Source organism: Lolium rigidum, chromosome 3, assembly GCF_022539505.1.
Source record: "Lolium rigidum isolate FL_2022 chromosome 3, APGP_CSIRO_Lrig_0.1, whole genome shotgun sequence".
Lineage (NCBI taxonomy): Eukaryota > Viridiplantae > Streptophyta > Magnoliopsida > Poales > Poaceae > Lolium > Lolium rigidum.
Genome location: NC_061510.1, coordinates 402,204,244 through 402,230,475, shown reverse-complemented (window position 1 = coordinate 402,230,475; position 26,232 = coordinate 402,204,244). Strand labels below are relative to the sequence as shown.

The window sequence follows — 26,232 nt, the reverse complement described above, 5'->3', positions numbered from 1 at the left end:
GTATCCTCCCACTAGTGTAGCCAATGTCTTTGGTAATTGGCTTCATGGAATAGATGCAAGGTTCAAGTTGCATCTTAGGGTGGGGGCGCTAGCAGTTATCTGGGCGCTTTGGCTGAGTAGAAATGACAAGATTTTTAATGACAAAAATTTCTCCTTGTTGCAGGTCATCTACAGATGTACAGGGATTCTTCGTTCATGGTTACCTCTTCAGCGCATGGGGAACCAAGACCTATTTACGGAGGTCTGTACACGATTGGAGGCTACGGCGAGGGATACTTTTCCCTACATGGGTGGCAGCATAGTCTACGGATTGAAGCCCCACCCACACCTTAGGCGTTATATGATTCATCGTTCCGATATGTATTTCGCCTAGATTTTTATTTTGGCATCTTTTTTGAACTCGAGACCTCAAAGAAACGGCTGTGTGCATCCTGGTTATGCAGAGGCTGGATGTAATTGCTTTCTCATAAGTAATAAAGCATCCTTTATCAAAAAAAAAAAAATATATAATCTAGTATGCCAGTTCTGAGCTGTGTTAACATTTCCTTCAATTATTTCAGTTGTTTTGTTTAGTGAAATAGATAGCTCCGAGGTAGTCTGGTTGGAGGAATTGGAGGACCATCAGCCTACAGAGGGATTTGTTGCTGCTAGAGGTCTGTACAAAGGCCCTGTGATAAGGAGATAGTTAGGTTTATACCACTTTTGCACATGGATCAAGAATCAGTTGAGGATGCAGTGCAGGCTCCTAGTATCAGTTGTATGTGTGTTTAGTAGAGCAAGCATCATCCAGTCAACATGCCGCCTGCGATTTACAGTGTACACGACCTGCTCTGGATGAATGAATAGCGGTGTTTCTTCCATTTTAATTGTAATGCTGCTGGTCTGTGATGTAGTTACGTGGCTCCATCAGATGGAGTATAAACTTATTTTGAGACGAGAGGAGTTCTTGTCATGTTGTATTAGGTAGAACAAGTGGCTTGAGCTTCTCACCTAATGATTATTCAAGAAAAAAGATTTGGTGTGGTGGACCGATTAGTCCATCTCATTATGTAAACAGTTGCATAATTGTTCTTTGGGATAGAACTGTCTGTGTCCTTGAAAGAAACTGACAATGCTTTGTCCACTCTCACAAACTCTGATTTCCGTTTATTCAGTTGCCGTGAGTTCAACTGTTACTCTTCTCCAAAATGATCGATCTGCTTAAATTGTGAAACCGAGTGCTACTTGCACTCACTTGTACTACTTGTAGCTAGATGTAACATGACGCAAGTGACATCAGCGAAGATAGTCATGCTGGCCACTTGATAAGGTTGTTGCAGATAACAACCATATATACAAGTACATGATAATAATTCTATGGGAGCTGAATCCTGCGTGAGAGATGTACACTTCTATATGAGCTCAGCCAATACGTGCACTGCTCAATTTAGATGTGCTCCAGTTGACAAAAGTTCTCCTAAAATATATATGAAGAAAAAAAACTTGGTGAGCGATGTTAAATAACCGTGCTAGTACTTTTGCTTCTACAAAATTTAGAACGTATGGGCTTGGAATGCATCAGGAATCCTGAAATCGCTTTGAAGAAGCATTATAAGGCACCAATGTAGCTGTGAAGCACTAGTTTGCCTTTACCATCTTGTGTTTCCCCTCGATACATTTCACGCCTCCGCGAGCATAGCACTGATCGAGCAAGTATTGCACCTATTAACAGCTGCGTGTGTGAAGTTTAAGATGCAGTCCTACTCGACTGATATGCGCCCAGTGCCTGCCACTCTTCAAGAGCTCTCTTCCTGCCTCTTGTTATCTCAATCCCATGACAACGATGATCCTAGATCAGAGTATCAGACCCGTCGACTCAAGGGGTTTATCTACAACTACAGGCAGGTCGATCACCTAATTGGACCAGACCATCCGGAACACAGAGTCGATTAATCCACCATACGAAGTACAGCAAGAAACTGAGCTGGACAAGTAACAGATGGATTGCAGAAGAGACACACAGGTACAAAAGATATTTTGAAGATTTTGGGCTGCAGTCAGCAACAACGAAACAGCTTCACCAGTAGTTTGTACTGAAACATCTCATGTCTGATGTCTCTGCATGTATCCATGAGATATTTATCCACATGTTAACAACATCAACACAGCAGGGCTACTTAAACTGCAGTTTTCCATATTAAACAAGCATAAGTTCAATCGTAGTTCATAGGCCAAAAGGCCTAAGTCCCTGGATGGGAAAGCTGATGTCCTCAGCGGCGAGGCTGACGCTTATTAACGCCTGCTTATCTAGCTTGCCTCTGCACGCTATGGCGGTCTGCCTCTTGGGGGAGGGAGTCCACGGCCTGTTTGACAAGGCCAGGTCCCGTTTCTACTGGGAAGCGAATGGGGCTAAACGCAAATACCATTGGGTCAGATGGTCGGCGTTGTGCAAGCCTAAATGCCTGGGGGGGCTAGGTATTGTGGACACGAGAATTATGAACATTTGCCTCTTGGCCAAATGGATTTGGAGGCTGTACGCTGGGGAGCAAGGCCTCTGGGCGGAGATCCTTAGGGCTAAGTATCTAGGGGAGAGGGACCTCCTTGTAGATAATCATCGGCCTGGATCTCAATTTTGGAATGCTATCCAAAAGATCAAGCACGTCTTCGGCATGGGGGCCCGGCATGCTATCCGCAATGGACGCGCCACTAGATTCTGGGTGGACTGGTGGCATGAGAAGGGCCCCCTCAAGGACCAGTTCCCGGGTCTCTTTGCCATTGCGTCGGAACCCCTTGCCTCGGTGGCCACGCTCTTCCTGGGAAACCAGTGCAGGCTCACGTTCCGCCGTGAGCTGGGCTTGGGGGAGCGTGTGGAGCTGGCCAACGTCGCCCGGCTGGTGGATACCATTCACCTGTCGGAACCCCAGGATCGGATTTCGTGGTCCTTGGAGCCAAATGGGAAGTTCTCCGTGCGTTCGTTGTATAAGAGCCTATGCCAAGGCATTCCCCACAAACACTATGGGATAGTGTGGGAGATTAAGGTGCCGCTCAAAGTCCGCATCTTTCTTTGGCAATTATCGAGACATCGACTCCCCTCCAACGACAATATCCGGAAACGTAGGGGTCCATCCAATGGTACCTGCGCCCTTTGCTTGGAGGTGGAGGATAACAACCACATCTTCTTTAGATGTCCTCTGGCGCGCTTCATGTGGAGTGCGGTTAGGGACCTCCTTGGTTGCTCTTGGAACCCCTCGTGCTTTGCCGACATTTTTCGGTACATGCGCGTCCATGTCGGCCAGACTCGGAGAGTTCTTTGGTTGGCATGTGCTGCCCTGCTTTGGTCTCTTTGGAACGTTAGAAACAAATTCACCATTGAGGGTAGTTTCCCTACTGACCCGGCTAACGGCTTGTACAAAATGACTGTTTACCTGCAGGCGTGGAAGCTTCTGGCTAGGAGAGGAGACCGGCATGCGGTGGAGCTGGTGATTGGCAGGATCCGAGCTCTTCATGCTTCTATCAGAGATAGTGTTTAGTTCCTTGTGCTCCCCTCTGGGGCCAAGTGGTGTCTGGTGGCGTCTGGTGTTTCTAGGTGGCAGGCTGTGACGTTGGGGCGTCGCCTATCCATCTGGTGATCTTGGTCGCTTACCTTGTATCTTGTGCGGTCCAGGTCCTGTAACCTGTGTTGGTGGTTGTGTGGAGCATCCCTCCATCTTGTCGTGTTGTGTCTGGTTCGTGTTTGGATGATGTATGAATGCTGCCGTTGGGGCTTTATTAATTTAAAGCCGGGCTCTGCTCGAGCCTTATGTTTAGTACTACTACACCATTCAGACAAAGTGGCACACAAAACCAACAATCTGGCACATACATGGAACACGAATCAGTTGAGGATGCAGTATCGGTTGTATGTGGCTTAGTAGAGCAAGCATCATCCAGTCGATCCACAGCCTGCATGCGATCTACGATGTACACGATCTGATCTGGATGAATGAAGATCAGCGTTTATTCCATTTTGATTGTAATGCTACTGGTCTGTGATGTATTTCTGTAGCTCTTATCATCAGTTGAAGGAGTATATACTTATTTTGAGAAGAGGAGAGTTTTTGTCATGATGTATTAGGTAGAACAAGTGGCATGGGCTTCTCACCTAATGATAATTCCAGGAAAAAAAGATTTGGTGTGGTCGACCGATTAGTCTATCTCATTGTGTAAACAGTGGTATATTTATTCTTTGGGATAAAACTTTATGTGTCCATGCAAAAACTGACGATGCGTGTTCTCCCGAACTCTGATAACCCTTCTTTCAGTTGCCGTGAGCTCAACTGTTATTCTTCTCCAAAATGTTGATTTGTATAAATTGTGAAACTGGGTACTACTTGTCTCAGCTTTACTATTTGTCACTAGATGTAACATGACAGCATGTGACGTGAGTAAAGATTGTCATGCTGACCATTTGATAAGGTTGTTGCAGATGACAACCATACAAGTGCATGATCATAATTCTCGGGGAGATGGATATATATCCCAGGGGTGATGTACACTTATATACGAGCACAACAAATACGTGCATTGTCAAATTAAGATGTTCTCTGTTTGACAGAAGTCCTCCTAAAATATAGAAACAAAAAAATATTGGAGAGTAGTTTTTCTTTTTACGAATTAGTACTGAGTAGTGTTAGTACTTAGGAAGTTTTTTGCTTCTACAAAAATTGGATCGTATGGGCTTGGGATACATTAGGAATTCCCAAATCACTTACAAGCACTATAGCGCACCAATGTAGGTTTCAGGCACTACTTCCCTTCAAGCGCGCGCGGAGGAGGCTGCGGAAGGAGAAGCGGAGGCGCCCGCCGCTGCCGGCGCGTGCAGCCCGCCGCTACCGGCGCTGCCCCCGCGCGGCGACGACGACGCCGACGCCGACGGGCCGCCTCTAGCATGCGGGAGCACCTCCGAGGCGGCGGCCATCGAGGTGGCGGCGCTCGTCGTCGCCTAGGAAGAGCCGGCAACCCTAAACCCTCCGCCGGCGACATTAAGCGCCCCGGTGCCAGTATAGTCACTCCGGGGACTAAAAATCCAGTCTAATTAGGTCCCTTGTATGTAATGTAGGTCGAATATGCATCTATTTTGCCCCTATTATTGTAAATTATGAACGAATTCAGCTTGATCGGATGAAATCGAGTGCAATCGCGAGTTTCGATTTCCCGCGATGTTTGATTTCAGCGAGTTCGGTTCACGTTTTCGGTTTCTGTTCTGCGCCGTGGCTAAATCCCCTCGCAATTTATTTTTCGGGAGACTGAACTCATTTTTTTCGGTTCCGAAAAATAGGGGCTGTGCTAGAGATGCTCTTACTTTGTGAGTGAGAGGAATCCTTAGGGTCAAAAGTCAAAAGTTGTCCTTACCTATTCAATTCTGGGCTGACTATATTCCTTGCAACTTCAAGTCACTTGATCACTAGCTGAAGGTGAGTCTTGATACTTCTCCTTTTAAGATTTGGTTGCTGATACCTGATTTAGTAGTTGACTTAGTGCCTGATTTAGTTATGTGTATGTGCTTGGAGAGGCAGGGTGCTTGCATAGGATTTATTTATGTGTATGTGCTGGAGAGTCTGGAACCGGAGAAATGAATAGATAGAGGACTACAGAGACAGATGTGTGATCAAATTGGTTGTTTTTCTGAAATCAGTGATTTTACAGTAGAAAATAGAGAGATTGGTTACAACTTGTTTGATGTGTAATACCTTTTGCTGATTTGTCTTGAGTATCTGTACCAACAAGGCTTTTCCGTTTTTTTACCTTCTGCTGAAAATAGAGAGATGCTACTCTGATTTAAGATGCCACTTCCATTATTTATGCTCACACTTTGTAGTCTCGTGCCCAACATGGATACCATTTTTTCTAAGACTTGTGCTTACATTTGCCGCTGCAAATTATAGGTATATGATGGATCGAGACGAGCTAGAGTTCTACATGAATAAGCTCTAGAAGATGGGCCTGGGTGAAGATGGGCATGTGTTTAACCACAATCTTGTGAATAAAAGATGTTCAGCTTGCTATCATTTGTGCATAGTTTACTGCAATTTCACCTGTCTGTCCATTTTCTTGTGAATAAAAGTTGTTTTTTTTGCGAAAATCCCACCGATCTATTAATAATCATCAACAGTAGTACAAAGATATCTAAAAGCAATAAAAATTACAAATAGATCATTGGACCACCTAGCGACGACTACAGACACTAGCACGAGCCGAAGGCGCGCCCGCCGTCCTCACCCCTCCATCACCGGAGCTAGGCAAAACTTGTCGTAGTAGAGCTTGTTGTAGTAGACAGACGAGAAGTCGTCGTGCTAAGACCCCAAAGGACCAGAAACCATCGCCAGTGATGATACTCGTAGATCGGAAGAGACTGACCTGAAACCCACACAATCGAACACGAAAAACGACCGGATCACGGGAGATCCGCCTGACACACAACTCCACGCGCCCTCCGCCGGCGCTAGATGCACCACCGGAGCGAGGATAGGGTGGGGAGGACCTTATTTTGACTTCAGGAAGTAGCCGCCGCCTCACCATCCCGAAGAAGACACCGAAAACAAACTAAATGTAGAACTGAAACCTTCCCGCCGGCGAGAGGCCGCAGTCCGCCACACCTCCAAGGCCCCAAAGCCACCGGAGGCGGAGCGACCGGCAGCATCGCCGACGAGAGTGACGAAAGCCTAGATGGGTTTTAGAGCCGCCTCTGATCGCCTTGGTGTCTTGCTGTTTCCGTACCAGTTCGAATCCTATGCTAATTCAATCAATAAATAAAAGTTGTTGTTGAGTATCCTTAACATGACTCCATGAATTAAGTTGAGTATCTTTTAATATTGCTTTCTATTGACTGCTTATCTTTACCACGGAAAAATATCTTGATATTCTGTCTCACTCAAACTGGCATTTTCAAATGCTACCCGCCCTTCCCCTATTTCTGCATTTCATTCTTCTATTCCTTCTGCTTGCTTTTCTAGTTAAGCTGCTCATAAACTAGATCCATAAAACTCACTCAGCTACTGTCTTCTTTCTATAATTGGTCTCTAAGTCCAAGTAATCGATAAAGTCTAATCCTCTTCCCAGCTCCGCCACCTCCTTTCTACCGAGTATGCTCTACTTGAAAGAACATATTTCTCAATAAATAAGTGCATTACTATATTCACAGCTACAAACTAAGCCTAATTTTAAATATGTCATATGTATCACTTTGATGTTGTGGGATCACTGGCTTCTTGCTCAACGGATTTCGCTTCTGCACTTGACTTGAGAAGGCTTTGGTAAACAGTCGCCCGGGCCTGGTCACTGCGACCCCCTTTTGTGAGGGGGCACCCCTTCTCCCGAAGTTACGGGGCTATTTTGCCGAGTTCCTTAGAGAGAGTTGTCTCGCGCCCCTAGGTATTCTCTACCGACACATGATTTGCTTTTTTTTTCTAACGAATTGTATCCTTGGCGGACGATGGCGAGATTGCGGCGAGGCACGTCCGTGGAGCAACGGAGGACCAATGGCGCCATGATGCAGGGAGGAGGTCGACGATGACGGAGAGCTCGGGCAAGGTGTCGCGACCAGGCCAGCGGCGAGGCCGCCCGGAGTAGATAGCAGGGACGAGATAGATCACGACGGGGCCGGGTGATCCCGTGTTTTCTGGCTTCGCCCTCATCGTGCTTGCTGATCAATCGACGATAACGACGGACGTCAAGGATGACGGAGATAGAAGATTCTTTGAGATTCGGATTGGAACACCAATTTGAAGCATTTGGACGTTTCGAGAGTTTTTCTTTTTTGCAAAAAATTGTACTAAGCTTCCGACATGTTTCCCGGGACATTGGGAGTATTATGTTGATTCAAAGTTGATGTTTTTATCCTGGTTGATGCTTTGTTTATGTTACTGTAGCCTGTTATGAAAATTGAATGCCACTGAAAATTGATTCAAAGCTGCTATGGAGTACTTTTTATTGTCTGATGGGCACCCTACCTAGCTCATGCCGCTTGCAGCTGTCTGGACTTTGGACTGCTGCGTGTGTTGTTGCTTGGGCGGGAATAACCGAATGACATTTAGCATCAGGGATTAGAAGGGAATAGCGGGAGATGGTTTGTGGGGATTAGGGTGACACGAGGGGGATCACCCAAATCCTCCCGTGGGTTGTTCCACGTTGGGATAGGCTCCCCATAAACCGAACGAGGCCTTAGAGCATCTCCAGTCGCGTCCCCCAAACCGCGCCGGATCGAGCGTTTGGGGGACGTGTTTCGTTCGTGCCGCGTTTGGGGGACGTCGCTCCCCGGCCCGCGTCCCCCAAACGCCGCCCCCAAACATTAAAAGTATTTTTTTTGGCTAGAAAGAAACTATTTAATAATATTCAAATCGGTTGAACATAAACAAATTATATATAAAACTTCGAAAAAATATAATTAAATACATATAAACTATCTACTTCTTCTTCTTCGCCGATGGCCCCGCCTCGTCGTCGTCATCGCGGTGGCGCTTCCTGCTCGTCACCTCTTCCGAAGAGGCGGTGTCGGCGCTCGACGCGTCGTCGTCGCCGGTGCTCGTCGGCTGCGCCTTGGCCTTGGCCTTGGCCTTGGCCTTGGCGGCCTTGGCCTTGGCGGCCTTCTCCTTGGCGGCCTTCGCCTTGGAAGCCTTCGCCTTGGCCGCCTTCGCCTTCGCACGGGCCACCGCCGCCGCCGCGGCCTCGCTCTCTTCTTCCTCCTCCTCCCGGCCCGGCCCATTCCTCCTCGCCGTCAACCGGCGGCGGGGAATCGTCGCCGCTGCTCGGCGTCCCGGCTTTGTCCCACCAATGGCGCCGGCCAGCGAGGCTTTCCTCGCCGGAGGTGTCGGACGGAGCCGGGAGATGTAGCTCATCGTCGCCGGAGGTGTCGGATGGAAGCTTGGATGAATGACGGCGTACGTACGGGTCTTATTGAGCGCGGATGAACGGCGGCGCAGAAGTCGAAGAGAGCAGCGGTTGCTCTTCCGAGGAGTCGGCGCTCCATTCCGGCGGGGTTGGCGCGTCGTCGACGCGCTTGCCAATGCGACGGTTCCGCTTCCTGTCAACCGCACCGTCGCTACGTATGTGGCGGTTGAGCGTCCGAGCCGCCGACGGGTCGGCCCCGCGCCTCCTCGCCTCTCATTTCGTTGTGTCCGGCGTGCCCGGTGCGTCCCCCGTGGGACGGGGACGGGCTCGGGACGCCGGACACCGTATCGGGGCGCGCCGGAAAAAAAAGGGCTTTGGGGCGCGCGGCTGGGAACGTTTTTTTGTCCGGCGCGCCCCAAATCCCTTTGGGGGACGGTTTGGGGAACGCGACTGGAGATGCTCTTAAGAGCCTGCATGTCAGCCATTTTTTTTCCTTTTTCCTTTCTTTTTTCCTCTTCCTTCCAGTAACTGCCCTGGCCCGACCGTCCCACCTCCACCCACGCCGCCCATGCTCTTGCCGGCCACCGCCCGTCCCGAGCTCGGCCACGGCCACAGCCACCCCGCCCCGCGCCGGCCGCCACCCGTCTCGCCCCGCGCCCGGCCGTCCGCCCACGCTCGCACGCACCGGACGCCCTGCTTTACAAGTTGTATGCTTTTCCGGGATCTGATCGGCGAGCGGAATCGAACAAAAACTGTAAAAAATCTGGTTATTTTATTGTTTTAGCTGATTTACAGGATCTGCTACAACTGCTCTAAGAATGCTTAACCAGTAGTTCGTACTGAAACGTCTCATGTCTCCGCATGTATCCATGTCTGAACACATGCACTCATCAAGTAATTCCACTCAGGTGTCCTGGATATTTATCCACATGTTAACAACATCAACATATTTAATCTGCAGCTTTCCATACTAAACAAGCATAAGTTCAATCATAGTTCATAGTTTTGGCTAAGTTTTTTTTTTTTTTTGAGAAACACGGTACAAACGCAGACGCTCACATACACGTACATACACTCACCCTTATGAACACACACGCACACCCTACCCCTATGAGCACTTCCGGAAGACTGAGTCAGTGGATTGAATCTTGAAATTGACGAAGCCAACACAGACGCCTCGCTGTCGACGGGAACGTCGCCTCCCGCTGAATGAATATTCCGCCTTTATCAGACACACAGATGTCAAACCTGAGGTTTGAACTCTGGTGGGCTGGGGGTACAACCACCCTCCTAACCACCCAATCTCAGGTTGGTTCTCGGCTAAGTACTTCTTTTAACTACACCATTCAGACAAAGTGTCACACAAAGCCAATAATCTCACACGAATCAGTTGAGGATGCAGTATCAATTCTACGTGGCTTAGTAGAGCAAGCATCATTTAGTCGCCCCGCAACCTGCATCACTGCATGCCATCTACGATGTACACGACCTGATCTGGATGAATGAAGAGCAGCGTTTGTTCCATTTTGACTTTAATGCTGCTGGGCTGTGATGTGTTTATGTAGCTCTTATCATCAGACGAAGGAGTACAAACTTATTTTCAGAAGGGAAGAGTTCTTGGCATAATGTATTAGGTACAACAAGTGGCATGGGCTTTTCACCCAATGTTAATTCCAGAAAAACAGATCTGGTGTGGCGCCGTGGCGGACCGATTAGTCCATCTCACATTGTGTAAACAGTGGAATATTTATTCTTTGGGATAAAACTTTATGTGTCCTTAGCAAAAACTGACGTTTCGTGGTCTCCCTGACTCTGATAATCCTTGTTTCACTTGCCGTGAACTCAACTGTTATTCTTCTATAAAAAATGATCGATTTGTATAAATTGTGAAACTGAGTACTACCTGTCTCAGCTCTACTATTTGTAGCTAGATGTAACATAACATCACTACCTGGCCATCTGTCGGGCCGGGCCGGGCCGGGCCGGGCCTCGGATCAGGCCGAGGAAAGGCCGATGCTCAAAAATCATGTCCAAGCCCGGCCCGGCCAGGCCAAATACCCATGATACTTATCGGGCCATCCGGCCACGGGCCGAACCATAGTGTTAAATGGACTTTTCGGGCTATCCAGGCCCGGCCCCGCCCGGGTGTCGGGCCAACATTTTGAGGCCTAGGCCCGAGTTTTTTGGACCGGGCCTCGCCGGGCTACCCATGGCCAGGCATGACAGCACGTGACCTGAGTAAAGATATGGTTGTTGCAGATGACAACCATACAAGTGCATGATCATAATTCTTGGGGAGATGGATATATAACCCATGGGTGATGTACACTTATACACGAGCACAACAAATACGTGCATTGTCAAATTAAGATGTTCTCTGTTTGACAGAAGTCCTCCTAAAATATAGAAACAAAAAAAAAATTGGAGAGTAGTTTTATTTTTTATTTTTACGAATTAGTACTGCGCGGATTTGGGAGTTGAACCAGGGACGGCATGGGTAGATGTACCCCAAATACGTTACCACTTCGGTATGCCTAGGAGATCCTTACCCTATGATTGGGCGTTCAAATTCAAAACAAATCGGGATCTTTTGCTCGGTTAGCCTATTTACTGAGGGTGCTCAGAAAACTCGGTTACCGGGCAGTAACCATATTTATCGACCGGTAACCAAATCCCTGTCCTTAACTGCAGTTAGCAAGTTACCAATGTACTTTCAACATGCTGAACTGCGGGAGCAGCCTTTAAACAGTGGCAGCTTCACTCGTAGTTGCTACTGACATGCGCTGACAGGTCTGAATATAGTGTAGTAAAGCAAGTGATTCGGCCATGTGCCCAGGATATTTATCCACATGTTAACAGAGGCAATTAATTTGCAGTTTTCCATATTAAGGAGCATAAGAGCATCTTTAGTCGCGTCTCCTAAACCATCCCCAAACGACGTCGGATTGAGCGTTTGAGAGACGTGTTTCGTTCGTGCCGTGTTTGGGGGACGTCACTTCCCAGCCGCATCCCCCAAACGCCGCCCCCAAACATTAAAATACTCCCTCCGATTCATATTAATTGACTTAAATATGGATGTATCTAGACATATTTTAGTTCTAGATACATTCATATTAGAGTCAATTAATATGAACCGGAGGGAGTACTTTTTTTTTGTTTTTTGCATTTTTATTTTAATAAAGAGAAGAAATATTCCATAAACTAATACATAATTGGGAACGTGGTTTACACGAAGACATAATTTGGAACATGAGTTTTCACAAACTAATACATAGTTTGAACCATGGTTGACACAAATATAAAATATTGCAAACGAACTAAACCTAACTAGGCCAGGCATCGAAGGTTTCGTGTGTTCGCTACCAAGAAAGAACACTCAAGGGCACAACCAGTCACCCAAACTGGAAAATCCAGCTGGTGAGGGTGCCCCTGTTGGTTCTTCTGAGGAAGAACAACCAGAAACCTTCGTGCATATATTCGCTGCGAAGAAACAACACTCTTCAATCGTCGTCCTCGTCGGTGTTATCGCCGTGGTAGTTCCGGCGGCAACGCGTCTCGTCGAACACCTTAGACGCTCATGTTCATGTCGCCAAAGCAGGAGAACACGAGCACGAAGCCGGCTTCGAGGCGGTGGCAGCGCGCGAACTTCTCCCAGCCGATGTGGAGGTACATCTTGCCGCGCACATCGTAGATCACGTCGACGATCCACCGGTAGCAGCCGCAGTCATCCTCCCGTAGATGCAGCGAGCGCGGGCGCTCATCGCCGGCGATGAAGTCGGCGAAGGTGTCCGGCAGCCTATAGATGCCGTCTGGGTCGCCCTTGAGGATGACGATAAACTCGAACAGCATGGGCCCCTCCTCGTCCTGCATGTCCGGTGATGAGGACGACGATGGCGTCGCAGGCGAGCTTGCAGCTCTGCCGCGGCCACGACCACGGCCGCGAGCTCGGCCTCCCCTCTACCAGCCATGGCGTCGACTCTTGAGATGGTGGTGGCTAGGGTTGGGGAGAGAGGCGCTAGGGTTTGTGTGTGAGAGGGACGATGAGAGGCGGCCCTTTTTATAGGGCGGGGGAGCGGTGGTGCTCATTAACGCCGGCACGCAGAGCTAGACGCGACGAGATGCTTCACTGCGCCTCTGCGGGAACTGCACCGTCGCTGCGCGCCAATTACTTCCGTCGCGAGGTAGGCGACGGTTAGGTTAAAATTCAATGTGCCGCTGACGGGTCGGCCCCGCCACTCCCCGCCTCGCTTTTCGGTGTGTCCAGCGTCCCCGATGCCTCCCCTGTGGGCTGGGGACGGGCTCGGGACACCGGACACCGTATCGGAACGCCGGACAAAAAGCGGCTTTGGGAGACGTGGCTGAGAACGTTTTTTTGTTCGACGCGCCACAAATCTCTTTGAGAGACGGGATTGGAGATGCTCTAAGTTGGGTGAGAGTTGACGGGCAGAAAAGGTACTACTACACGATTCAGACATCTGGGCACTATGTTGTCGGTAGTCGACTGTGCACCAAAGGATCCAAGAGAACTGCCATTGGTCTTCTCCTCAACCCAATGAGTTCGTTTTCTCCATCACATGGTCCGTTGTCTGCAGCTGAGTGGATTTGTTTTACAGCAGATAATGGGTAGGTTTAGTTGAGGTTACTTGTGCAGGCTCGGTTGATGTATGGTCTACTTTTCAGACCATTCTCAATTTCTCAGGTTTAGTTCCACGCTGCAACTATTGCATCTCTGCAGATCGCGTCCATATGGAACCATTTGTGCATGGATGCATAGCACTGATCGAGCAAGTAGCACCTAATTGACAGCTGCGTGTGTGAAGATTAAGATGCAATCCTACTCGACTGATAAGTGATCTGCACCCAGTACCTGCCATCTTAAAGAGCTCTCTTCCCGCCTCTGAAAACATGCTTGTCTCAATCCCATGAGTCCATGACAACGATGATCCTAGATCAGACAGTCTCAAGTGGGTTACCTCCACCTACAATATAGTCACCTACTTGGACCAGACCAGCCGAAACATAGGGTCGATTAATCCACCATACGAAGCACAGTAAGAAACTGAGCTGGGCAAGTAGTAGATGGATTGCAGAAGAGACTCACACACAGCTACAAGAGATATTTTGAACCTGTTGGGCTGCAGTCAACAACAATGAAACAGTTAAGCTTCACCAGCAGTTCCTACTGAAATGTCTCATAACTCATGTCTCTGCATGTATCCATGTCTGAATACATGCAGTCATCAAGTAATTCCACTCATGTGTCCGGGATATTTATCCACATGTTAACAACATCAACACAGCAGAGGTACTCAAAACCAACAATGTAGAACATAAATGGATCACAAATCAGTTGAGGATGCATTCTCAGTTGTATATGGCTTAGTAGAGCAAGCATCATTCAGTCGACCCGCAACCTGCATGTGATATACGATGTACATGACCTGATCTGGATGAATGAAGAGCAACGTTTATTCCATTTTGATTGTAATGCTGCTGGTCTGTGATGTATTTATGTAGCTCTTATCATCAGATGAAGGTGTATATACTTCTTTTGAGAAGAGGAGAGTTCTTGTCATCATGTATTAGGTACAACAAGTGGCATGGGCTTCTCACCCAATGTTAATTCCAGAAAAACAGATCTGGTGTGGCGCCGTGGCGGACCGATTAGTCCATCTCATTGTGTAAACAGTGGAATATTTATTCTTTGGGATAAAACGTTATGTGTCCTTAGCAAAAACTGACGATTCGTGGTCTCCCTGACTGATAATCCTTGTTTCAGTTGCCGTGAACTCCAACTGTTATTCTTCTAAAAAATGATCGATTTGTATAAATTGTGAAACTGAGTACTACCTGTCTCAGCTCTACTATTTGTAGCTAGATGTAACATAACAGCGTGTGACCTGAGTAACGATATGGTTGTTGCAGATGACAACCGTACAAGTACATGGTCATAATTCTTGGGGAGCTGGATATATATCCCACGAGGAGATGTACACTTTATACACGAGCACAACAAATACGTGCATTGTATTGTCAAATTCAGATGTTCTCTGCTTGACAGAAGTCCTACTAAAATGCAGAAAAAAAAATGGAGGGTAGTGTTAGTATTGAGGAATTTCCTTTTGCTTGTACGAAAATTGGTTCGTATGGGCTTGGGATACATCGGGAATTCCCAAATCACTCACAGTCACTATAGCGCACTGACTCCGCTTTCAGGCGCTGCATCCCTTCGCCATCTTCTGTTTTCCGTCAACACGTCTCTGCGATCATATTCCTCCATGTCAGACCATCGCCACCACCGTCATTGCACCACGTTGACATCAACAGTGCACCGGCAGATCCAGGAGAACTCGCCTACAGCAACACCTCGATCCCATGGATTCGTTTTCCCCATCACATAAATATCGACTGGGTTTACTCGAGATTGGGCTGCAAGTTTTACTCGTGCTGGTTCGGCTAAGGTCGTCTACTTTTCAGACCATTCTCAGGTTTATGTCTGCACCGCAACATCTTGATCTGTGCTGATGGCGTCATGTATAGTTAATTCATTCACCATATCCAGCGCAGTTATAAACTGAGCATGATAATCACATTCTACAATCACGAGACTAAAAGCTTGGGTACAGGTTTTCACTTGGACAAGTTGAAGAGCAGAGGAGACTCAAGACACTGAACTGCGGTTAGCAAGTTACCAAGGTACTTTCAACATGCTGAACTCGTGAGCAGCCTTCAAACAGTCACAGCTTCACTAGTAGTTGCTACTGAAATGCCCTGACAGGTTTGAATATAGTGTAGTAAAGCAAGTGATTCGACCAAGTGCCCATGATATGTATCCACATGCTAGCAACAACAACAGAACAGAGGCAATTAATCTACAGTTTTCCATATTAATGAGCATAAGTTGGATCAGAGTTGACAGGCAGAAAAGTCAAGTACTACTACACGATTCAGACAAATGGCACACAAAGCCAACAATCTAGTACATTACATACTGGTGTTTCGAGCAGCTAATGCACAAAAGGTGCTTACAGAGCAGAGTATTACTAGCATAATTCATCCTGGGCCATCGAGCGCACTAAAGATGGAACCTCGCCGTAGTATGGCACATAGAATAGACTGCGGCACGGTTCAGTGAACGTTTTTGGAATCTTTAGAAACTGTGAGCCTTTTCCAGTACTGATGCTAACGGAGATGATCTTATCAGATTTCTTGTCGTCAAGGATGACTAGCTCCCTCTCCATGTCAAAAGCCAGGATGTCATAGTCGAAACGCCAAAACACTTTCTTACTGATCAACACATCTCTCTTGAAGACATCAGTCATCCTTACACGATGCTTCACTACCCACTTGTCAGGGCTTTCCAGACACCAAATTCGCACTGCGCAGCCATCCAGTTCTTGTTTCGCATAACATAAGATGCCTGATGACTGCGAAATACATCCATCACAACAGTTAAACGTTTCTGTCCTAGTTGCAAATCCTGGCAGCTGAATGACCCGATGATTGAGCCATTGTGCACTTGTGTCAGGTGCGTCGAGCGCCAGAATTTCTTGGTCGCAAAGGTGCATCACGTACAACACCCCATTGACAAAGAGTGACGCATTGCAAAATGGATCTTGAGTTTCCCAAAGACAACCAGACCACGAGGAGTTCTCAGAGAAAAATACCTCAACTTCAATGTTGCCAGTATGCCGAATCTGGAATTTGAAGACATAGAAGTGTTGAGACCATAATGGATCAAAACACAACCTGGGATCAATAAGGCGGACAGGCGGTCCAGGTTCAGTATGTGGAATAGCCATCCACTCTTTAGTTGCTGGATTGCACACAATGGCGTCGGAAAATGCTTCAAACTTATAACCTCTTCCCTGATAACAAAGAAGTAGGCCATTGCTGCAATCCTCAAGGTTTGAGTACTTATAACGTGCTGGCACAAAGTTAAGTCTTGTGTCGATTTCCCTGTCACTTGCAGGAAGTCTGGCGATATGGATCGAAGTGTCAAGACACGAGGGAGGTCCGTCAGGCTCACATTTTCGGTACAAGAGACCAGCAGGTGTTCTTGGGAACTTCTGGCGGCGGTGTGGATTAGATGAGAAGGCAAGCCAAGACTTGCAGACACATTTGAAGCGGCAAATGGACTTCAGCGGTAGTCGAGACAGGATGTCCTCCACCAGCTCGTCAGGTAGTACAGATGTGGACATCCCCTGCTGGGGTTTTCTATCTCTTCTGAGCCAACCTAGCATCTGAACTTATCTGCATCGAAAGAGAAGGAAACAAATCATAAGAAACTGAGAAACAATACAATACATGTGTAAATGTCATTGAACTATAAACTTTAGGAAAGTTTCACCCCAAAAACAACATATGCACATTATTGTTGGTCCCCGTCAATGATTTTGTGGCTTACATCAGAATTAGCAAATGTGTGGCCCTCAAAAAAAATGTGATCATGCCTTATGGTCACAGATATTCTATATATCAGAATAGAACGACATATTTGACATTGCTGGGTTGTTCAAGTTCTAAAATAAGCCATGCTTGACATGTAATGTAACTAACCCGTTTCCATTTTTACGTTTTGTCATCATCCATCTAATATTTGTTTTTCTTCCATCAACCATTTTAGATTTATCATTAAAAACCGCCAGATGCTTCCAGAAAAAAAAATATATGGTTGATTAAAGAGTCAACTCTCCACTCTGCAACCTACACACTGGCCTTGATGGTTGGCACAAACCTACAAGGCGTCTTCAGGCCGGATCCCCTTGACCGGCTAACGTCCTGCTCACTACCCAACACTACCAGCTAGCTGTGGCCACGACTAAACACATTTCCGTTCGCAGTTTTGGCTGATGCGGCTGCGAATCCGACAGTGGAAACTAGGGCCAGATCCAGCAAGGGTAAACCTACTTCCCCATTCTCAAGATTCAGGAACTAGATATGGGAGCAATAATGTACCGTACCAAAGCACCGACCGGAGGAACGAGCGGAGTTCCTGGATCTGCAGACTGCGGTGCAGGGTCGCCGCTGCTGCGCCGCCGTCCGCTTGTCCAGTGTGCCGTGTGCAGACTGCGGTGAGTGGATTTGTCGAACTGTTGACCTGTGGTGGTGCGCCGCCGTAGAGTAATAATAACTCAGTTGACAATCTGAGGTAGGAATGGACCCTTGTTGGGCCAGCGCAGCGCAAGGATCGGTGTGTCTCGTTTCATTCGTTCGATCGAACCCAAGATGCTACTTTTTTTTCATTTGGATTATAAATGTGATTATCCACCGATTTTACTCATAGTAATTTATTGTCTATCATCTCCTAACAAGTAAGAATGATCCAATTTTATGGAAGTACAGTAGGAGAGGAGGAGGAAACAGTCGTGGAAAGTGAGCACTAAAAGGTAAAGTTTTCTTTCGTTCAATCGTTTGAATTATAGCTTTCTTTAATAAAGTAGTAAAATTTTCCCAAACCCACGATAATTTTTTTTCATGTGGTTGCAGTCACATGCATATTTATCAATGTGAAAAGGCGCAAACTCATACGGAAAGGTGAAGCATATTTAGGGCATGCCCCATGGGCGGAGCCCGGATGAAAAATGAGTGGGGGCAAAAAAAAAAAGATGAGCTGGGTTATGCTTTTCCATACACGGGCTTTGAAAACAGGCCAGAAAAACTGAGTAATGGGGGCAAATGTATTGGGCTGAGTGGGGGCAACTCCCTATTCTATGGGCCAGATACAAAGAGACCAGAAAATCGAGTGGGGGCATTCGCCCCCCTGGGCTTGTGCCTGGATCCGTCCATGGCATGCCCAATGGTATGCCCCAACTTACTTCCCTAAAGATCCACCTAGGCTCGGATGCCATGGTGTACACCAAAAGTTGGTTCGGGTGAAGTAGTCGCTGCTTGCGGAGGAGGCAGGATCCTCACGGAAAAGAAGAAGAAAACAATGAGAAAGATGGAAAAAGCAGGAGGGGAAAGGGAAACGATGGAAGCTCATTGGACCGGTGTTCTGCATGCTCGCAGGGCACAAGTGCGTTGGGCAGGAGCAGGCATGAGCCATGGCCTCATCAGCCTGTGCTGATGTGGTGTCAGTGGAGCGACCACTTGATGTTGCTACCAGTGTACATGCCCTTAACATGGTCCGGTTTCATGGAAGTACAATAGGACAGGAGGAGGAAAGCGAGCACTTGGAATCGCACTCCATCGGCTTGTAGCAAGTCCAATGGCTTGTAGCAAGTCCAATTGCCCGTACAGTAGTAGCAACTCTGGGCGCGTTTGGTTGACGTTTCCATGGAGCTAGGCCCCAGAACAACATACGTTTGGAAACGGTGCAAAAGACGTTTCCACTTCGTTTGGTGACCTGGGCTAAAAAATTTGGGCTGTGAAGAGATTTTGGGCTGATTGTTTGGTTGTGGCTGCGTCCTGCATGCATGTGAGACTGTCATGTGAGGGTCCAACAACCTGGCATTGAAAACCCAAGGAATCTTCATGCGGTTTCGTTTGCAATGGGTCTGGCCCTGGAGAAACGCCACATTCGGGTGTAGCTGTGGAGCCGGGCCCGAGGCTCTTTTTGACTGCTTTAAGGTCCGTGCTATGCAGGCAGTTTTGGACCCTGTTGTTTGGTTCCCACAAAAAAAAAAGAGTCTATCTCAGCCATACAGTCTACCAACTTCTATGCAGGCTACCAAACACACTCTGTATTTATCCGGGTTGCAGATCAGGATAGTGTAGTGCTCTTGTATCACCAAACGTCCGTGAGGGCATCTAGGCAATTGTTAACACAAATATACCTAGCAGAATTAACACACTCTTTGAAGGGACTGCTGGGCATCTCTGAAGTGTAAAGTTTTCGCCTGGCTCGCCTATTTGGATTGATGTTGGACGAATCAATAGCGCTTGCGCCACGAACTGTCTGCCAACGAACATTTGCGCACTCTGCGATCATGATTTAGAACCCATAGCACATCTCATGGCGCAATGCTCCTTCTCGCGGCAAGTTTGGTTCGACATCTGTAGTAGACTCAACCTTCAGACCTGCATGCCAGACCATAATGGTGAGTTCAACACTTGAATTGCGAACCCGTTACTACGAATGTAGAAACTTTAGTTTAGAAGTGTGCTAAGTCAATCAATATCCTAACCATGTGGAAACCTTGAAAGGCTCAGAATGACAATCTTCAAAAACATAACGCCAAACAGGCATGACTTGGTTCTATCGATCCTTGAGGAAGCCAAACTATGGATGTTCCGGTGCCACGGCAATGCGTCAGCTTCCCTTACATGCTAGACCTCTCGATGACATAATACTTCAGGATCTGCAGGTCTAACCAAGTTAGCCTTGTATAGTTTTTTTTTTTTTTTTTTTGAACTTCTTTTGTAGCTCTTACCTCCTTGTATGATTCCATCTTCTCGTTGGTTTCTTTTAATATACAATGACGCATGCTTAGGCATGTGTTCGAGAAAAAGTGGGTAAAATATGTTGGATCCGAGAAGAAGTATTAGTAGTGCGTAGACATGCTTTGTGCACAGCCCCATGTGGCAGTTGATCGACCGATAGCTTGTGTCTTCCGATGCTAGCTTCGCGCACTGATTTTTTCAACAAGGGAAAAGCCCCAACCTCTGTATCAATTGATGCATACGGCGTTTTATTAACTTTATTAAAGATCCTCACTTACAGAACCATTACAAATCATGGACCACTCAAAGTTTCAACATGAACCAACCATTTAAAAATGAAAAGAAAAACAAGCCACCACAAGATCTTCATGTGATCCGCTTGTCAGACCACCAACCGCATTAACTGTAGAAATTCAGTGCTACCATCGTCAAACGGTTGCACCCAATATCCATATAATGGCGCACATCCTCCGGATGGATATATGATCACATAGGGATCCAATGGGTAACCGAACAACCTGCAGAAAAATATGGAGAACTTTTTTGTTAAAGATAAAGTTGTTACGGATATTCCAAATTGCCTAAAGCAAGGCACACACACCCACTCGAATGTGGGCTTTATCTTTCTTTGAAATCCTATTTAACTAATTGCCAAACAGATTAGTCATATTAGGCGCTGGGATATTGAAAGTCATGTAGATAATGCGCCACAAATTTTATGCAAAAGGGCAAGCAAAAAATAAATGATGAATTGTCTCATCATGATCACGAAAGCAACATTTAGAATAGCCCTGCAATTACATTTTTTAAGATTGTCCTTTGTGAAAATGACTTTATTGAGAAGGAACCACATAAAAATTCTGATTTTTAGTGAAACTTTGATCTTCCAAATATTTTTTAAAATCCCCAATGGGACCATGTACCAAATCGAGATACATAAATTTAACTGAGAACTGATCCGACTCAGTGAGATGCCACTGAAAAATGTTACTATTCTCAAACAACTGAACTCCCATAATGCGAGTAACAAGGTGAACCCATCTATCCCACCTATTCTCCGAGAGTGCCCGCCTAAAACCTATGTTCAAGGAGGTCACACCCATAACGTAACACCAGCAAGGTTAACAATACGATAAAGAGAGGGATATTGCTCACAAAGGGATATATCCCCTAGCCACGTGTCTTCCCAAAACCTAGTATTTTGTCCATTCCCCACCAGCTTTGCGGACTGATGATCCATATATAGAGAGGTGATGGATGGAGGCTACAAATGGCAGGAATTGATTCCGTGCGGACCAAAATATTTACTTCCAAGTTTCACGTGCTGGCCAGGTTACAGATGGTACACTGATTTTGGAGACAATAATGGCACGAGCCAGAATGGGTACATAACAGCTGTTTGGTACAGCAAATGCACAAGAAATGCCTCGAGATGACAACATTCGTGGCATAAAATTTTTCAGTTTAATATTCATCTTGATGGCTTGATCCCCTTGAAGCTACGGGAGCTGGAAGCTTGCAGTAGCAGCACATAGTGTAGACATCGGTATGCGTTATAGGTCAAAGTTCTCTTTTTTTTTTTCTCGTGCAGAAGACAGGGCATGTCCTTGCTCATGTAGCAAAGCTTACTCCAGATTTTCAGATCATCAAAAAGACACATGAATTTACTTTGAGCTTCCATGAAGTAGGCAAGAATAAGTAAGATGAAAGTTGACGGGAAGATGATAAGTATCAACAAGATGAGCATACATAACACACAGAGATGTTTGCTACAGCTGATGCACCAATCCAGTACATAGGTAATAGATGTTGGCTACAGCTAATGCATAGAGAATTACATGATTCATTAGGATAAATATTTAAGCTAACATTAGTCTTGAGCCCCTTGAAGCACTGAAGCTGGAAACTTGCAATAGTATGGCACATAGAATAGACTTCGATACAGCTCAAAGAAACTTGGAATCTTTAGAATCTCTGAGCCTTCTCCGGTGCTAATGCTAACTGAGAGCACCTTATCAGTAGCTAGGTCAGCAAGGATAACCAGCTCTCTCTCCAGGTCAAAATCCAGGATCTCATAATCGAAATACCACAATCCTCGACTATTAGTACGGAGCAGCATGTCCCTCCCAAATACATCATTCACACTTAGACGATGCTTCACCACCCACCTGTCAGCACCTTCCAAACTCCAGATTCGCAACATACAACCATCCAATTCTTGTTGTGCATAGCATAAGACCCCAGATGACTGGCAAAGACACCCATCACAGCAGTAAAACTTCTGATCTGGTGCATATGGAAATCCTGGTAGCTGAATGGTCCTATCACTGAGCAACTGTGTGAGTGTGTCAGGTGCATCGAGCGCCAGAAGGCAATGCCCCCATAAGTGCCCCACATACAACACCCCGTTTACAAAAAGTGAATCGCCCCAAAATGCATCTTCAGTTTCCCAAAGACAAGTAGACCATGTGGAATCCTCGGAGAAAAATACCTTAACTTCAGTGGAGGTTCCATGGTCTGGGTCAGGGCTCGGGCTCGACTCAAATTTGAAGACATAGAAGTGTTGAGACCATAAAGGATCAAAACACAACTTGAGATCGATCTCATTGGCGGCTGATCCAGGTTCAGCATATGGAATTTCCATCCACTCTTGAGTTGCTGGATTGCACACAATGGGGTCGGAGATTCCTTCAGAGTACATAATACCACCATGGTAACAAAGCATTAGTCCATTGCTGCAATCCTTAAGCTCTAAGGGGTACTCACGACATGGCACAAAGCCAAGTGTTGTGTCAATATCCCTATCCCTTGAGGGAAGCCCGGCAAGATGGATGGAAGTGCCATGCTCACGTTTCTGGTACAAGAGACCGATAGGATTTCTTGGTAGCTTCTGGCGGTAGTGTGGATCAGATGAGAAGGCAAGCCAAGATTTGCAGACACATTTGAAGCGGCAAAAGGACTTCAGCGGCAGCCGAGATAGGATCTCCACCACCAGATCGTCAGGTAGCACGGTGTTGGCCATCTCCTGCCAGGGTTCTAGATCACCTTCGAGCATATCTATCAGATGAACTTATATCTACATCAAAGAAGAAGAAGAAAATCAGATGATATAAAACCGAGAAACTTAGTGTTTATGCAGAACTGAAAGTAGCGATACCCACAATAATATGACTCAAACTGAGATCACCATTTGATAAATTGGTAACCACTGACCCCATAGTCCATACCCGAGGTGAATACCTATCAATCATAATGAATTAGAAACATGGGCGCATCTGAACTGAAATCATATCCAACTTAATCCTCCGAAACTATGACTACAAATTTTTGTTGGTCAACCTCATATCAATGCTTTTGTGATTTACATCAGAATTTACAAACGAGCAAAGCTATGAAGCATATTTTACTATGGGCTGCTGGTCTGTGTTTCACGGCACGGAGATTCGCCATTTGTGACATAGGGATACTGCTAGATATACAGTCATGCAAATATAAAAGAAAACAGTATAGTTTTTCCATGTTTTGTTTTGCGAAAGATTTTTTCCATGATTCGTTCGCCACCCGTTCCACTATAAGCCAGCAATAATGTACACGCTGGTAGTGTGTGCAAGGAAACAGAAGCACGACTTCCTTTTGCTGCACAAACGCGATAGGATGAATTGGGACAGTTTACATAAGGACAGACTCACCATGACCAGCTAGGGTGAGGAGAAACCAGGACGGAAAAATGGTCCGCGGTGAGATCCAGCGCGCATCTGCAAGAGCTCAGATCAGAAGCAGCACATGTGCACTAGTATGGGGCAAGATCCCCAAGGGGAGGAGGAGGAAGAGGAACGAGAGCTCACCTTGTGATGGTTGATTCTTTTCGTCCGTGAGGCGGCAAGCACGAGGTGAGGTGCGGAATAGGGCGTGGGCGACAGGGAGGTCGGCGATGCAGGAAGGAGCGGCCGCGCCGGAGAAGAGCCTCGCCGCCGGTCGAAGGTGGATGACGATGGTGGAAGCTGCTCTCTCAGTAGGGCAAGGACGAAGGGCTGGTACTGGGCTGGGCCGTGTCACTCGCGCTCGATTGATTATGGACCTTGCGCGGCCTGTTCTGAACTCGCGGCCCATTCTTTGAGTCAATAATATGAACATCGCACTGTAAAGAGGGGTAATGTTAGTGGTGTAATTTTTCTACTCTGGTAGTTAGTTTGTGCAAATGGGCAACTTAATTTAATCATGATATTTTGTGTTGAAGTATTGCAGAAGGTATTTTACATTTGAGCCAGGGACGTTTCAAGCTGCACAAGTACTAGCAAGATTGGGATGCCAGGCTCGAGGAATTTTGCAAAGCCTATGAAGAGACGTGAACAAAGGCGCGGCAGTGAAATTTACATGTATGCACATGACGTCGTGTTGGTGGATTAGCATCATGGCCGGAATATTTTATTCATAATAAAGGAGGGCTTGTACGTGAATTTTGGCTATGAAAGCAATCGTCCATCGTCACGACAACTATTATGGTGGTGCGCGGCAATTTTATGCACCAGCATCGAGCTTGATGGGGTTGATCTAAACAACGTACCCATATACATACCCTAGCACCAAGTTTTTCATGTTTCGATACCAAAGAGATATGAGAGAAGGGAGTGGAGTTTTATTAGGGTTAGGATACTTAGACGCGTTCACAAGGCTCAAACATTATCTATGCTAATATAATATATTAAGGATCGTGGAAATCAGGCCTTCACAGTGTAGAGAGACTATTTTCGTCCACATCGTCCTTTGCCTTTTCTTTTTTTACAATTTTTTTGTGCAATAATTTTTTTACCATTTCTTTTTATCCTCTCATTTGATGTCGATTCATTCAGAACTTTTCAATCATCATTTTTCGACGTTAGTTACCTTGCGTTACATACTTTACGTCTATGATAGTTATTTTTTAAGAATACCTCTTTTTATCGATTGACGGTGCTTTCTTGGCACAACTCTTTAGATGTAACTTTCCAATAATAATTTTTCTATGTCCGGGACATCACTGTTTTTACGTTTCTTTCTCTAGTCATTCGACGGCCATTCATTAACCCAACCTTTCGACCATACCTTCTCGGCGGTAATTATACTTTCATACTTTTTCGAGGGTGTGTAATTTTCCCATCACTTGGCAGTAGTATTTTTCCCTCTTTGACGGTATTCTCTAACACACCTTTTTGACCGTCTTTTTTTACGACTTTTTTCTTATGGTAGTTACCCTACGATAATTGTTTGTCGGTGATTAATTTCCCCGCAGCAGTTTGCTGGTGGTAAACTCCTACTGTTTGATAGCAATTTTTTGACACAACTTTCTAGCTCAAATTATCCGCCGGTAGTTACCCCACGATATCTCTTCGACAATACGTACTTATTCTGTTGTAATTGGCTAGTAGTAACTTTTTCCTTTTTATTCCTTGGTAGTAATTGGCGACATATTTTTCCAACTGTAATTTCCTATTGCGGTAGTTACTAGTTACCCTGCAGTAACTCCTCGACAATGCGTACTTCCCTGGCCATAATGCGGGAGCGTTTATTTCAAAAAAAATTGTCTCTTCTACATTATTTAGCAGTAGTTTTCCACATACTTTCGCAGTTGTAACTTCACCATTATAATTATACTTCAGCAATTTTCGAGGGTGGGCAATTTTCCGTTAGTAATTCAGTTTTTTTACTCTTTTACAATAACTCCATGGTTAAGGATAGAAGAAATAGCAATCTCTTAGCGCTCCAGCGGGCTGTGGAGCTTCATTTTCTTCCAATCATAGTGTGCCACGTTCTTATATTTTTACAATTTTTTTGCAATAATTTATTTTATCATTTCACCTTTTTTTAATCTTTTGACGCTGATTCGTTCCTCACTTTTTCGACGGTAGTTACCTGGCGTAACATACTTTACTCTTACTATAGTCATTTTTATCATTTTTTAAATTCTGTGTGCGATTCATCGACACAACTTTTGGATCATAACTTTCCACTGTAATTTTTATATGC

At 46.1% G+C, this 26,232-nt stretch overlaps 2 protein-coding genes across 4 annotated transcripts; both read right to left on the bottom strand.

Moving 5' to 3' along the window:
* Nucleotides 1-15,703: 15,703 nt before the first annotated feature.
* LOC124700949 (putative F-box protein At1g47790) lies at nt 15,704-17,931 on the bottom strand. 2 transcript variants are annotated; one of them, XM_047233016.1, is made up of 2 exons: nt 17,820-17,931; nt 15,704-17,097 (listed from the first exon to the last, which is right to left on the bottom strand). In XM_047233016.1, exon 2 carries the CDS (start codon nt 17,085-17,087, stop codon nt 15,888-15,890), a length of 1,200 nt encoding a protein of 399 aa, XP_047088972.1. In that variant the 5' UTR covers nt 17,088-17,097; nt 17,820-17,931; the 3' UTR covers nt 15,704-15,887. The 2 variants fall into 2 exon arrangements, with proteins under 2 accessions (XP_047088972.1, XP_047088971.1); XM_047233015.1 differs by having other exon boundaries at nt 17,808-17,922.
* Nucleotides 17,932-21,954: 4,023 nt separating this feature from the next.
* Nucleotides 21,955-24,190, bottom strand: LOC124700948 (F-box protein At1g47340-like). 2 transcript variants are annotated; one of them, XM_047233014.1, is made up of 4 exons: nt 24,075-24,190; nt 23,919-23,984; nt 23,391-23,469; nt 21,955-23,305 (listed from the first exon to the last, which is right to left on the bottom strand). In XM_047233014.1, exon 4 carries the CDS (start codon nt 23,282-23,284, stop codon nt 22,100-22,102), a length of 1,185 nt encoding a protein of 394 aa, XP_047088970.1. In that variant the 5' UTR covers nt 23,285-23,305; nt 23,391-23,469; nt 23,919-23,984; nt 24,075-24,190; the 3' UTR covers nt 21,955-22,099. The 2 variants fall into 2 exon arrangements, with proteins under 2 accessions (XP_047088970.1, XP_047088969.1); XM_047233013.1 differs by lacking the exon at nt 23,391-23,469.
* Nucleotides 24,191-26,232: the final 2,042 nt, after the last annotated feature.

What these genes read in the sequence shown, in the direction of transcription:
- LOC124700949 (XM_047233016.1), bottom strand. Translation starts at nt 17,087, where the DNA reads ATGCTAGGTTGGCTCAGAAGAGATAGAAAACCCCAGCAGGGGATGTCC.
- LOC124700948 (XM_047233014.1), bottom strand. Translation starts at nt 23,284, where the DNA reads ATGCTCGAAGGTGATCTAGAACCCTGGCAGGAGATGGCCAACACCGTG.